The sequence below is a fragment of the Zingiber officinale genome, chromosome 8A (genome assembly GCF_018446385.1).
Source record: "Zingiber officinale cultivar Zhangliang chromosome 8A, Zo_v1.1, whole genome shotgun sequence".
NCBI classification, from domain to species: Eukaryota; Viridiplantae; Streptophyta; class Magnoliopsida; order Zingiberales; family Zingiberaceae; genus Zingiber; species Zingiber officinale.
Genome location: NC_056000.1, coordinates 96,665,464 through 96,681,019, shown reverse-complemented (window position 1 = coordinate 96,681,019; position 15,556 = coordinate 96,665,464). Strand labels below are relative to the sequence as shown.

General features: G+C 35.4%; 1 protein-coding gene and 1 long non-coding RNA gene across 2 annotated transcripts in view; one reads left to right on the top strand and one right to left on the bottom strand.

Annotated features, from left to right (window-relative positions):
* Positions 1-234: 234 nt before the first annotated feature.
* Positions 235-2,328, bottom strand: LOC122012150. The gene is made up of 4 exons (XR_006120148.1): positions 989-2,328; positions 665-885; positions 491-526; positions 235-404 (listed from the first exon to the last, which is right to left on the bottom strand). It is a non-coding gene; the product is annotated as an uncharacterized LOC122012150 (long non-coding RNA).
* Positions 2,329-5,993: 3,665 nt separating this feature from the next.
* The window catches only part of LOC122009870 (agamous-like MADS-box protein AGL65), a 51,502-nt gene continuing 41,939 nt past the window's right edge, over positions 5,994-15,556 (top strand). The window contains exons 1-7 of the mRNA XM_042566177.1: positions 5,994-6,174; positions 6,280-6,617; positions 7,749-7,808; positions 7,901-7,919; positions 8,043-8,107; positions 8,191-8,206; positions 8,517-8,578. Of these exons, the coding sequence (XP_042422111.1) occupies positions 6,433-6,617; positions 7,749-7,808; positions 7,901-7,919; positions 8,043-8,107; positions 8,191-8,206; positions 8,517-8,578 (407 nt within the window). The 5' untranslated portion in view covers positions 5,994-6,174; positions 6,280-6,432. The remainder of the gene's footprint in view (positions 6,175-6,279; positions 6,618-7,748; positions 7,809-7,900; positions 7,920-8,042; positions 8,108-8,190; positions 8,207-8,516; positions 8,579-15,556) is intronic.

The window sequence follows — 15,556 nt, the reverse complement described above, 5'->3', positions numbered from 1 at the left end:
CACTTCATTTACTTCTGATTTCATTATACTGAGATTGATTGTAATACTGTTTATTTTTTGATGCTGCAAACTGAAGCATTAACAAAAGTTTGAGTATCAATGAAAAATTATTCAATATTTTATAAAGAAAATAGTTCATAAAGAAGAAATTCACCTTCCTCTCCAATTGTGGATCTTCATCCAAGACTATCTCTTTCATGTATTGCATCACACAATATCCACATTCAACACCACCATTTTGTTTAAGTTTACCCTAATGAAATTGAAAATGTCATGCAAGAAGTCAAAATCCAAATAATAAGAATTATTAATTGATGTCTAAATACTTAGTCACAATACATACTGTCAATTGTTTAAAACATAATCCTTTTGAAATACTCCTTGATGCATTGTATATCTTGACCCTAATACATTATAAAAAATATAAAGTTATTTTTTTCAATCTCTAATGAATTGAATGCATTCACAATTAGTATAATCTACCACTTACTTGGTCATAATAGTTTGCTAAACAAGGTCTCAATTCCTGTTACTCAAAGAATCTAATAAGTATATCATATTTTTATCTTCATTAATTATAGTCAAGATTCAATGTTACTTACACAAATGAAAATATAACATTGACTAGTATGAAGTAGGAATTAATAAATAATTAAAATCTTACCTAGTATTGTATGGGATGAAGTATATGTTATCTTTGTTCCATGCTTCCAACTGAGCAATAGAATGTTGTGACAATTTATTATCTTTTTTGCCCATACCGCATGTAGATATGTGACCAGGATCCATAAATGAGACATGCTCATCTCTATTGTCATTCTTCAAGTATTTGTAAAGGTAAGTGCAAGGTAGTCATTCTCGGTAATGGCAAAATCTAAATATACCCTATGTAAACCAAAGCAAAAGCATGTTAACAAAGCAAATCATGTGAACAGATATTGTATTTAAAACATAACATATTCCATGTAAACCAAAATTTGTTTGACACCTTTAACTCGTCCATAGTGTTCTTGGTTTCCTAAGACAGTGGTTAATACATCATTCATCCAGAAGATTTGAACTCTCCTTTGACATTCTTTTCCAACAAGTCATTCTGCAATTAGATATGTAACAAATCAATCTAAAAACTCCAATATTATTTAGCTAGGCAATATGAAAAGTAGTTAAAACTAAATATTTATAGATAGGAGGCTCGCTTCATGTTCAATTTGACATCAGAGAAGAAAAACATATGCAACCCCTCATGTTCAATTCAACGTCAAAAAAGGAAAATGTGTGATCCTATAGAGAGAAGGCATTCCTTGATTGTGAACCACTTACGAGGGCTTCTTTGTATTCAATTTGATGTTAGAGAAGGAAAACAAGTGTGTTTCTGTGAAGCCTTGTTTGGAATAGTTAAACCTTGTTTGAATTGGTATTTTTATTTTTCATTTTTCATTTTTTTAAAAATATAATATGAAAATTAAAGAGAGAAACAAAATATCATTAACTTTTTTGTCACCTTGTGATTTTATTAGTGATAAATGCAGTGCATTTTCTCTAAAAACAAAATGAAATTCTTCCCTTCATATGCATTACATTCAACCAAATAATTTTTTTATGTCATAACACAATTTAAAAGAAATATAACTCAAACTTAAGGATTTAAAAATGTATTGAAGGTCAAATGCTCACTAAACAATAAATAAATAATTCATGGTCAAGAGTAACTGGTATGCAAGAGTGAACCCGATCGAAGAGTTTTGTATATCCCTTCCCCTAATTCTAAAAAAAATCCCTTCCCCTAATTCCGAAAAACCCCTTCCCCTAAAGAACACATCTACTTATCCCTTATGCCATGAACTGCATGTCTTTCATGTTTATAGCCTTACCACAAAAGAATTTTAAGATGAACTTATTTCACTCAACAAAGCTTGTATAAGTGAAATAAAATAGAGGTATTTGAGATTAGAAAAGTTGTGTAAACTTTTTATCAAGCATAGATTTACTACACGTATAAACATTTTAGCAAGCATAGATTTACTAGCTTGTATGAGTTTGTAAAATTAAGGAACTTGAGATCTTTCAACCACAACATGGTAGACTGACACTAGCTGCAGTGCCAAGCAAAGAGGCAGTGAGCGTCAACCGACAAGGCGGCTTTTGCCTCGCGTGCAACAGCTTTCGAATTGACCGCAAGTGAGACAATCACACGTTTCTTGGTGAGGCAGTGATCACCCCTCCTTGCCACGGCGGCCAGTGCTTGATTTCTCCTCGTCGACAATGGATGTATTTACTCAACAAGAAAAAAATTATAGTTACCTGGTGAGCAAAGATCTTACTTCTTACTTCTTGTCGTAGGAGAGGGAAGGAGCAGAAAGGATGTGTCGTGCGGCTGCGGGGGAGAAAAATGCGAAGGAGAAAAAAGCTTGCTTCTTGCCGTGGGAGAAGGGAAGGAGGCGTCATGCGGCTGTGGGAGAAAAACCTAAGGAGAAAAGTGTTTTCGGCGGAATAACTTAGGTTTTAGTAGAATTTTTTTATATGAATAATAAACCGGTTTACGTGTGAAAATTTTAACCCATTCCAAGTTATTACTTCAGCACATATATATAAATTTTATTTTATAACTTATTACTTCGTTGAGTATACATTACGAAGTAAAATACTAGATAAAATTAAAAGTGAGGTCCACATTTTTAAATATACGAAGTCTAAAATCGTATTTATTGCATTAAATTTATTACCGAAGTTGATTATCATTTATTACTTCATAATTACTAATTACCGAAGTAAATAGTGCCGAAGTCTATTACCTATTTTCACATATAAAGGCTTTGTCTAGGCGGTGGTGGATGATCCCATACCCAAGAAGGCCTAGTACCTCTCCATATAGTCCTGGAAGCCAATTTTAGAAATTAATATTTAATTGAATTTATAACATGGGTGGATTTGGATCAATAATGTTAAGCATCGGTTGCGATCCAAGTCTAAACCACTAAGAACAGATAAGTTAAATTTGGAATCAATAATGTTAAGTTCCGTTTATGATTCATAATTTAATTTCTAAAGAACACAATAGGTTGTTAGTAAAGGTTCAGGACTTGTATAAAATTTTTGTACAGGGGAACCGATATGATATTTCACATAGCAACCAACAATGCACACACGATATCTAATACCCATGAAGAATAAATAGATAGATTGACTTCTATAACATATATACATGAGGCAGAAGTCTCACTTTCTTCCTTTTCAATTCCTTTAGGTACACCTTGCAGTTCCTCTTCTAATATCCGGTCTCACAGCAGTGGAAGCAGGTTCCTTCCTTAGTAACCCTGCCTTTATGTTTCAATGCATGAGTCTTGCCCTTGCCTTTAGTTTGGGTTTTACCCTTACCTTTGGGCTTCCATTTGCCTTTTCCTTTTTGCACCATTAAAATGGTACTAGGCTTTGCCTTCTTAGTTTGAGTTCAACAGTTTTCAATATGCTTAACATCTCAGGCAGTGGTTTGTTATGAATTACAACCCACATCCAATCATATTGGGGTTAAAGGTCATAACCATACACCATGCCATATATATATTCATAATATCCTTATGACATAAATATTAGCGCAGCGAGGCCGGTCAGAGGATGCAACGTCTATAAAGAAAATAAAAACCTTTCTCTAGTTTTCCAACTAAGATTAGTAGCACTATCACAATAATTATAATCTCAAAAATGAACAATTAATAAAAAGATGACGCAAACAGATTTGACTTGGTTACAACCTAGGTGGTTATTAATCCAAGGTGGTTGCAAAACTCTACTAGAAAAATCTCCTTCTCTATAGGTGGAGAAGCCTCTTACACTCTTTGAAAAGCTTAAAAAAGACTAGGAAATGATTACAGTAGTTGCTCTCAAGTTGTCGTTATATTTCCTAGCTCTAGAGGCCTTTTTATAGCTCCTGGAAATCCTATCCTAAGCTTGAGGGCGCCTCCAAGGTGGATGGAGGGCGCCTCCAGCAAGGCAGCAACGGATAAGGCTTTATCCGCTGCCAACGGTTAGTTTGACTGGCCGAAGGCGCCTTCCATAGTCTTGGAAGGCTCCTTCGCACTGTTCATCGAAGGCATCTTCCACAAAAGGTGTGGAGGTGCCTTCAACAGCCTTTGAAGGCACCTCCAACATCACTTGCAACTCCATTTCACTCTTTTGCTGATGCGATCTCCTGGGTGGTTTCGGCCACCAGAATAGGGCTCACCCGAACTCAATTTCCGACCTTCTCCTCGAGTAGGCTTCCGCTCTGGTTTCTCGTCCCTCGAACGTTGCGTACGTTCTTCTCGTCCACTGGTGTACTCTTTCGTAGCCCTTTCACCCCTTGGATGCATCGAGCCCATCGGATCCCTTCTCGTGCCATCCTTCTCGTTAGCTGTGTTTTCTGCTCGACTTCCTATCCTCCTAAGCTCCTACACACTTAGACATAGGGATCAAAACCAAAACAAGACCCAACCTAACTTGGTTGATCACATTAAAACAACCATGAGGTCCAACAATAAATCTACTATAATTTCAATAGCTAATTATGAGCCACAATGTCACGGTGGTCCTGCTAGTGGGCAGGGGTCAAGGGGATAGCGCCCCTTGCGGGGGTGAGGATGCAGCACCCTCGACAAAAAATTATTTCGCATACTCATTGTATGAATTGCTGCCATACCCAAGATCCTATAACCCACAAAAACCGAGAGACCATGATGTTCACAACACTTTGGCCGAGACCACCTTGCTGTTCACAACTTCTATTGGTTGAAATCTTGGAAGTATATTTCTATCAAACGAAATATGTTATAGCACTCGTTCATAAAGTATGGAGATGTTATATCCTTTAGTTTGTTCATATACTCACTATTTCGTTCCCAATAGAAAACTCATAAACATACAAATCATAGTAAACTTATCATGCAATTTCTAGATCACATATAAAATCTAACAACTTAGTATATGCCTTCACAAGTGGCTCTGATGTAAGGAACTAGCGCGCTAAACATGCAGAAATCACAGTGGAAAACATCAGTTCCTATCAGAAGATCCATGCGAAGGAAGGAAACATATACTAAATTTTAACATGATAGGGAGTTATACTGATGCATGTACTCGATCTCCCGACAGCTAGGATCTCAGCACGATCACGTGTCCTTACTTCTTTCGGTATGCACACGAACACAAAAAAAAATGGAGAAGACAAACACTCAAGGTTGTGCTAGCAACCCTTTAATGAGTTTCAGCTAAAGAAAGAGAGGAGAAGAAGAATGAATTCACACTAAAAAATAAGAGAAAAAAATGTTTTTGTACTTCATTTAATGAAAATACTTAATGAGCATTAATTCACTTAATGAGATTTAATGAGCATTAACACTTCATTAAGATAATTTTTGAATTCAATTTTGAAATTGAATAAATTTCGAAATTAACTCTTCTAATGTTTCATTAATCTCCATTAATCTTTTTTAGTGAATGAATTCACTTAAGTTTAACTCGAGTCTAATTCGGATTAGATTAAATCTATATGGTTGAATTCACTTGAGTTTAACTCAAGTCTAATTCGGATTAGATTAAATCTATATGATTAAATTTATTTGAGTCTAACTCAATGATTTTAATTCGGATATATCAATCATCTCATAATTAACTTTTAGATGATGTCAAATATGTCATTATCTAGAATATATTATTATAAAAATGAAAAATCCTCGCTATGTCCATTTTAAAAATATTAAATTAGGTAATATCAAATTTGGGGCAATCACTCCCGTTCTATAATTTTTTTTATCCATAAATCGAAAAGTGTTGATGATAAACAGTTAAAGGTTCAGGATTTTGTGATTGCACCGTTGCACGCCTGTAAATATGCTGCCCTTCCGTTATATGGTTATCCATAAAACATGAGAATTAAATTTGATTTGGTATAGAATAATTTAATATATATGCGATCTACCAATAAAAATGAAGATAAATACCAAGCAAATGACCTCAGAGATTTCTCAGGGAGTAGCTTTGGTTGGACGGACTCGCTGACCCTTTCCTCCCGCTCTTTCATCTCTTTCTTCCTCTCCTCTCTGATTTGTGATCCCCTCGCTTTCCGCATCCTCTTCCTCCTTAGACTGTCATCCGATCTCAAGATCGCCCACACTAGTCCCAAAAGATCGATTCATAAGGGAGGTAAGATTCCAAATTTGATGTATCTATCGTGATCTTTGGGCACACTTATTAGTACCCCAAATCCTTTTTATAATTGCACTGAGAAACAAACAAAATCTCTTTAAGGTTTTTGATTCAGTTTCTCCCATCGGTGCGATATTCTTCTACAACAAATTAGCTCTCGAGTGTCTAATTGGATTAAGGATTGAAAGATTGCAACTTTTGTGGAAGATAAAGGGAGTAAAAGGGCTGTAATTTGTGTTTTCTACAAGAGATTCAATGGGGAGGGTAAAACTAAAGATAAAGAGATTGGAAAATAGCAGCAGTCGACAGGTCACCTATTCAAAGAGGAAAGCGGGGATATTGAAGAAGGCGAAGGAGCTCTCCATTTTGTGCGACATCGACCTTCTTTTGATTATGTTTGCGCCTAATGCAAAACCTACTATATGCATTGGGGACCGTAGGTAAATGTTTATATTCTCCTTCAAACATTTTGCAAAACGCATTTGAGAATATTGATCAAAATCAAAATGTGTTCCCCTTCTTGAAAAAATACGACAAGACTTATTTATTTGCTTATGTGAAGAAATTTAATTTATTCCCTTGAAGGGTCTATTAGTTTTGTTTGTACCTCTATTTTTTCGGAAATAATTATTTATTATCTTTCTCACACAATGCAAATGAATTTTTGTCCATATTACCACTCTTGTCTTTCACTAATACATGTGAACAAATCAGTAGGGACTAGTGTTGAGACTAACACGTGTCATTCTTCGATAAACAAGTCCTAATAACTTGTATTATACTTTTTTCACATAATTTTTGTCCAAAACATATTTCATAATCTTGTACATAAATGTTAAATTGTAGAATTCTTCTTTGCTCTAAATATAGTCTCATCATATTAACTTTTTTTGGAAAAAAGTGCATCCATAGTCAATCAACTCCTGAAATTCTTCTTGCTCATGAGCAAAATTCTTTTGGTGCTTGAGTTCCTCGAAATGGTTAATGATTACCATCTTTTCTTTACTTGGTGGGTAGGTCTTGGTAGATTTTTTAAATCATCGACTTACTTTTAGTGTTTCCTAGAAGGCATATCCTACTCTTTCTTTTTGACAAAGAACTTATCTTCTAACCACATACCAAAATTAAACTCTCTTGAGACATTTGATGTGTTCCTTGTATTCAGTATTTGGTTAGTTGCTAAATCTAGTGTATATCTTTACAAATCTATTCCTAACTTTTAAAAAAGTAGTTTTACTATGGCTAGACTATATTAACAGATTGTGAAATTTGTAATTCTTTCTCTAGATAATGAGGCTATTTGTAGTATTATGTCGAGGCATGTGGTTTGCTGACTCAACATATGATTCAATTACCATGGATCTTTATTTTTTTAAAACTTTTATCACAAATATCCCTCAAATTATCATTTACCATGGTGTCCCACTAAGTTCAAGACTACAAATTATATCACACTCTTGGTACTACCCTAAATGCTACATAGTGTCTCTTTTTCTATTAGTTGTACAAATAGTGATCTTAATTGTTTTACACGATTCTTTACTTCACTCTTCTCCCTTTTTTTCTAATAGCAATATTGAGAAGGTTGTTGAAAGGTTTGCTCAAGTATCACTGCAAGAAAGGACAAAAAGGTATGCATCTATTCTCATGGATCTTGCAATATGTTTCTTCCTTTTATCTATCAAAAATTTTTGAATGAGATTTTTTTTCCTAATCATAATAGGAAATTGGAGAGCCTTGAAGTAAGTTTGTTTACCATTCAACATTAATCATCAGTAAATAAGTATGATCATTACATCTCTGTTGATGATGATAATTCAAGCAATTAAGTTGTTTACATATTCTTAAAATTGTCCTTTTTTTAGGCTCTTAAGAAAACATTCAAGAAATTAGACCATGATGTCAATATCCAAGAGTTTCTTGGCTCAAGGTATTATTTGTATATTTTTATAATGTATTTTTTTATAGCGCTCTAAAATAATTCTAACATAAACTTTTTTTATTTTCTTCCAGTGAAGAATCAGTTGAGGTATGTGAGATTATTTTTTTTCCTGCATCATTATTCAAAATTATAGCAAAGTTTAATTTTGGTCTTTAAGTTTAGTCTTAGTTTATGTTTGACTTTGAAATTTCTTATTTTAATTAATAGTGCGCAACATTTTTTTTTTATAATTTGATTTGGTTCAATAAAGAGTAGTGAAACAAAGTCTAGATATTTGATACTCCAGGGTCAAAATTGAGGCTAGGCTAAACTTCAAGAGTCATGCTAAAATATCCTTTATAATATATACAACTTCACTCTTTTTGACCTTCCTAGTTCTTGATTTATCTTTATGCAGGATTTAACAAATCACTTGAGGTCCTTGCATGGTCAATTACTAGAAGTACAAAAAAGATTAAGGTGCTATGTTTTTTTTTATTTGTCCTTATTTCCTATCTTAATAAGTTGTATCTTAATTGCTCATGGTGATTGTTCATAGTTCATGTGTTAGTTTATGCCAAAGATAGTTTTAAGATGTTACATTAGTTGTCTTGTAAAGGTTAGGTAGATTATAACTTGCACAAAGTGGAGTTATCCAATTTCATCTTTCTACTTATGACATCTTCATATATTTGTATTAGTACTTCGACTCCCCATAACACCCGTTTATGTATGTTTGTGCATATGTGTCTTTTTAATGAAAAAGAAGGTAAAATGGTAATCCAATATTTTGAAGTGAGTGTAGTTGGTGTTGGTCATGCATAATCATGTATAATGAGAGGAGGTCAAGGATGTCTAAGGGAGTGAAGTGGTTTGTGTTTTTTCATGATTTCAAATAATATGACTAGTACTTTGCTACTTGAGAGTTTTTTAAACTCATGCTGTGTCTTCTTTACGGGACATCTACCATCAAAAATATAATGAGAGGTCAACATAATAAATTAAAAAATGCTAGTTAGATAATGTGAGAGTGAGTTTGAATTGTAATTTGTTTGCCAAAAAAAAAAAAGGTGGAATCCCTAATGCTCGCAATTAGAATATTTAATGTTGACAAAGAAGAATAAGTGATTGCTTATGATTACATTTTTTTTGGATAGTAGGTGTGTGTGCGCGCGCGCGCGCGCGTGCATATCACGAATAACAATTTTCATTGTTAATTGATTACTATTAGAGTTAATGCACTAGAAAATAAACTAAACAACTCAAGATAAGCACAACAGAGCTAGACACAACACAATCATAAAAACATCAAGATTTAACATGGATCATAGTCCCCAGGCTGCTACTTCATGGTCCTAAAATCCTCACCGCAAATCCACTAACTTTCTTCGTTCCTACCTTAGTCGAGGTAGAAGAAACCTCTTACAGTATAACAAATTTCTCATTCTTATAAGATATATAAATTTAAGCATAAAGACTGAAAGAACGTAAATGAAGAAATATTTTATAGAGATCTAGAACAACATCTGATTTGCTGAATTTAAAATGCACGGATCCTTCCTTTTGATTGTAGACTAGAAGAAGGATGCAACTAGAAGAACTTTCTCAGAATCATTGTGATCGGAGTTGTTGCTCTTGTTGTCATTATCGTTCTTTTGCTTGCATGAATGTAGCTTCTTCTTTTATAGACTTTGTCATCCATCGACTGTCCATGTTCCATAAGTCAACTGATCACCTTGGTCTTATCCGATGAAGCTGATTTATAGTGTGTCTAAATCTTTGAGATCGCTAAGATTGTCTTCTAATTCCATCATCAGTCGATTATGTGCCTTGACAGTTGACTCCGTTGATCATTAGTCATCAATCGATTATGTGCCCCGACAATCAAATCTGTTGAGCATTAGTTGATTGCTCATCTGTATGTGCTTTTCTAAAATTCATGAGTGGACTATTTAAGCATCTATTCCACCTAATTCCATTCTCAAATTCATCAGTCCACTTCGTTAGTCAATTATTCAAGCTTCTATTCCTTTATGAAATTTATTAGTCAACTTCCTTAGTTGACTATTTAAATTTATGTTCTATTTTATGCCAAACCATGAATTCAAGCACATTGTGATTTCTATCAGTCGACTGACTCTACATGCGCAGTCAACTGCATGCAAACCACAACTCATTCATAGTATTGATCAATTGACTTTAAGAGATCACTTAGTTGATTGAGCCCATACCATGAATCTCAACTTCGAATTCAGTGTTTGCATTCTCCTTTACCTCAGTATTAGTTGACTGAGGCACCATGACTCAACCCCTCTACAATTCAAGTTTGTCTAGCTTCGAAACTACCCTTGTCTCATGGTTACATGATTTTGAAGCTCTCAGGTTAGAAGCATACCTGATGTTAGAAGGTCTCCATGCCAAACCATCTTCTGTGCCTAGAGCTGCATTGCTTCAGGTCTTCCTCTACATAAAGTCTCACCACTCCTCACCGCTCCATGTCTTTTTTTCCAAGATCCTTCTTGGACTTTCTTCACTATCATCCAACATCCCATGTCTACTAGGACTTTCACTACATCCATTTGCCTAACATTCGACATCCCATAATTACTAAAACTTTCACCATGTTCATTTGTCTAGCATTTGGCATCCTATGCCTACTAGGACTTTCACCATGTCCATTTGCTAGCACCCGACATCCCATACCTGCTAGGACTTTCACCATGTCCATCTGCTTAACATCTGATATCCCATGCCTTCTAGGACTTTCACCACGTCAATCTACCTAACATCCGACATCCCATGCTTGTTAAAAGTTTACACTATGTCCATTTACCAAGTTATCAACGTATGTCACATCAAATCATAATAAATACTTAAATATGGTTCATAGATCAAGACTATCCAACACATATGCTTGGTTGGGTTATATTACCAACCAAAACCCGCAATGTATATGCATGGGTGATTACATCAACAATCTCTCTCTTTGCTTAAGTTTATCAACCTATTTAAGTTAAGGTAATAATCAACGCATAGCAACATAGCATTGTTGGGACACTCCGGAGCTAGAAGGGGGGGTGAATAGCTCATCTCGCTTCGTTGAAGATGATTTGCAGTGAAAAACTTAAAGCGAACTCCTCCAATGTTAACACAAAGGATTTACTTGGTATCCACCTTAAGATGAGGTGACTGATCCAAGGATCCACACACAAGCACACTCTCCATTATCAAAAACACTCCTTCTCGGAACAATCCGGAGATGGAGAAATCTCGTACAAGCTCACACAAGAGTACAACTCGAAACAAGAAGTAAATGTACAAAAAAAATACAATGAAAAACCTCTCTTGTTTGATCTCTTGTAGCTTAAAGATGTCTCTAGACTAATTGGAAAGTGCAACAACACTTGTCTTCCAAGCTCAATGTTTCGCAAACAGTAGAGGAGAAGAATCATGTAAGCGTTGTTGCGTTTGAACCTCACTGTAGCCTTTATACTTCGCAATTTAGGGCTTCCAATTGATTGAGCTTACTCCCCAATCGATTGTCATGTCAGATCCAGACGATCTCAGTTGTCCAAAGCTAACAACCATATCCTAATCGATCGGCTGATCGATTGGGGTAGCTGGATCGATCAATCGATCCAGAAGGTTTTTGTGCTCTCGCAAAGACCTGATTGACCAATCGATTCCGGCTGCCTAGCGATATCACGAGAACACTAGCTCCAATCGATCAACTGAACGATTGGAGTAGCCCAATTGATCAGGATTGATTAGGAAGCCTTTTGTGCTCACGTGATTTCCTCTGAATCGATCACTTTATCGATTGAGCCCCTCGCATAAAAAAACATTGCTCAATCGATCCACTAATTGATTGGGCTCTGGCTCAATCGATCACCTGATCGATTGACCAATCTAAACTTGCTTAACTCAAGTCTAGGGTTCATCCGGTTAACCTTGACTTGCTGGGACTTCATCACTAAGTGTATGGTCAATCTTTTGATCGAGTTGGACTTTTCTCCCTGTGCCAAGTGTCTGGTCAATCTTTTGACCCACTTGGACTTTTCTCCACCTGGCTTCACTCACCATAATTTCCTTTTGTCTAGCTTCACTCACTAGAGTTTTTCACCTGACTTCACTCACCAGGACTTTTCAACTGCTGACTTCATTCATCAGGACTTTCCGATTTGCCTGGCTTCACTCACCAGGACTTTCCATACCAAGTGTTCGATTAACATTGACCCACTTGGATTTTTTCCTTCTTCCAACCTTTTTGTTGGTCTTGTCCTTGCCTAACCTCCAGTTAGGACTTTCTAGTCAAGTATCCGGTCAATCTTAACATACTTAACTCTTCTAGTCAACCTTTGACCGTCAATATCTCATATGGACAATTGCACCTGTAATCTCCATACATTGTCAAACATCAAAACTCAAACATTAAGACTCAAGCTTAGTCAACCTGGTCAACTTTAACCCCGGAAAAATTGCACCAACCAACATAACATGATAACATGAGCATAAGTATCATATCATAACATGATATCATGAGCATAAATATCAAATCATAACATGATAATGTGAGCATATGTATTAGATCATAATATGAGTGTTTAGAATAATATAATCAAAAGTATCACAGCAACACGGTCCTAAACAAACACATCGTGCCATGCATGACTTAAGCACTTCATCCACTCCCCGAGCTCCATATCAACTTATAAGGAGGATCAGAAGTAAAGCATAAATGCTTAATTTAAACACTCCATCGTCTACTCCTTTTCCACACATCAAAATGGGTGAAAGGGCCTGATCTGATCAGAACAATTAGAAGAGCAGTCGACTGGAGCTCCATCAATAGTTGATTGAACTAAAAAAGTATCAAAGTGAGGAACGAAAGTGTTAGTCGATTGGAAATATCATGTAGTTGGCTACTTGCTCGTGGATCAGAAACAAACTCATATATATAGAAACACAACAAAGCATAGTTCAAGTAGGAAATATGATAAGAAATAATCATATAAATTTGATAAGGACATGAATACGAGTAATCATAAGTCAAATGATAAAATATTCAAGTAAATATAAAGATAAACGATTATGTAGACCAAAGCATCTAATATAACAATAAAAGATAGTAGGGCTTTATGGCCCAAATATCTAGTACAACGCCAACACGCAAATAAAATGTCAATGATCGAAAGGAGGAGGGCACTAGTAAAATCCTAGGAATTGGAATAAAAGATCCATCAGATTCGTATTGAGGGTCATCTAATACATGCTAATTTATCCATCTCTATTCGTATCTCTTCAAATCGTAAGTCGACCGACTCCTCAAAATCATCTATGCACTCAAAACCTTCACAGATCAAGGTCTTAATGTGCTTTAACCTCTCCTTAATAGATATGCTACGAATGGACGGTAGTGCTAAGAATTCCAACATCTCCTAGTCAACTGGCCCCCTCTTAGCCTCTACTGATCTGCCCTCCCCTTGTACTCGACTTCCACTCTAAGTGTCCCATACTTTGAGTCATGCTTGCAAGGGTGAATTGTCGCATTTCTATATGGCAGTAGGCATCCAATAGAGGTTTGACATTGCATCGAGATGTGTCGATGCCTAGCGACTCTAAGTACTCTAAGATAAGATGACAAAAGGTCATGCACATCTTACCTCCACACTAAGGAGTGGAGAAATGCCCCTAAAAATATAAAGGCTAATATCAATATCAAGGTGTTGACGAAGTGCATACATCATGAATAGGTGAGGCAACCTAACTTTGGCATGACCCCGGGTAACAATGATAATATACAATTAACAATGACCTTATAAAGGACATTGTCGCTAGGGGTTAACTCATTGGCAGAGAACATTGTTAGATTAGAAGGATGATGACCATGGTAAAATGTAGACTACAGGATGTCAATTGTAAGCTTATCAAATGATTCAGGAAGTGACTTAAAAGACAACCTAGAAACTCCCTAAAAACCTAAGGGATGAGTTTAATCTCTCTTTACAACATGAGTTTTGTAAATATAAGCATCTCCAGTTTTTCTCTGATTATTGTAAAATTCGACACAAAGATCTAGATTCATATATATGCAATAAATGACTGTATCTAAATGGTAATATTGTATGATGAGAATGACATTCTCAACATACATGCGAAAGAAACTAGCATTAAGAAAATGCAAACTTTTGGGCTAAAGAACTTGAGTGTTAAACAATCTGTGCAATTCCTCAGAGGGAAATCGAGGATCAGTGGATTTGACATTTCTATACGAGGATTCACCCTCAGATTCATGAGTCTTATATTTTTGTCTTTATGGTGCATGATATGCAGAACATGCGATAGAAAATTAATCATAACTTTGTGAAGAAAACTGAATGTACATAGGATTATAAGAGGAGTTACCTTGGTGCCAAGGTTTCGATAGAAATTGGTTCAAGAACTCCCTTTCCTTGAGCAAATTGGTGATAAGACATAAGAGGAAGGAGATAGAGGGCATTGGAGAGAGATTGTGAGGGTTTATAGGGCTTGAGACTGTCAGGGAAGTGAAGAAAATATGAGACAGACTACGTTGATAGAAGAAAGCAGGCAGAATCATGGCTAACCCTCGACCTATTTATATAGACTTTCATGAAAGAATTAGCAGTTGACTTAAGCAATCGACTAATCAAGGTTTTGTTTGAGAAAAGATTAAATAGTTGACTTTAGGAGTCGCCCTGAACCTTTTTTTTGTGCAATTTTGTGTCCGTGCTTGTTGGAGATTTTGAAAAGAATCGATTTTGAGTAGTCAACTCTTGTAGCACAAACATTCGAACTTTATTGTTTGGTGGTTAAGTAATTAACTATGTTGCTTAAATTTTGAAACACTGAATGATCAGTCGACACTATACCTCTGCAATCGACTGATGTATCAGTTATTACATTGACAATTACGTCGAGCTATTACTTGTCATTAATTTGGATATATAGCCAACTAAGAGGATATATAGAGTTTATTGCTCAAAACCTCATTCATAACTATGAATCAAACCCTCTCCTATTTAGGGTTTGATACATCAAATGCACACATAGTCGACTGTTAGTTCTATAGGATAACTCACTTGTGGTTCAGAGAGTCGAGTCGACTCCAGGTTATTTTGCAGGGAGATGATTATTTCAATCGATTAGACTAGTTGACTCTTGAGGATTATGTGAACTTCAAAAATGCTCAATTAATTCCAATAGTTGATTGAGTGTCATCTTATGATAGACAATGGTTTCTAGTTGATTCCATGAATCAACTTATGAACATTCTATTTGGTTGATTAATTAATTTTCATTAGTCGACAAATTGTGATTTTGTATGGAATGCCAATTTTAAATTGATTCCATGAATCGATTTACAAGCAATCTATGAGGCTAAGTATGTAAACGGGACTATGTGCGTTCTATGCCTTACGAATTTTATGAGTCAATTTC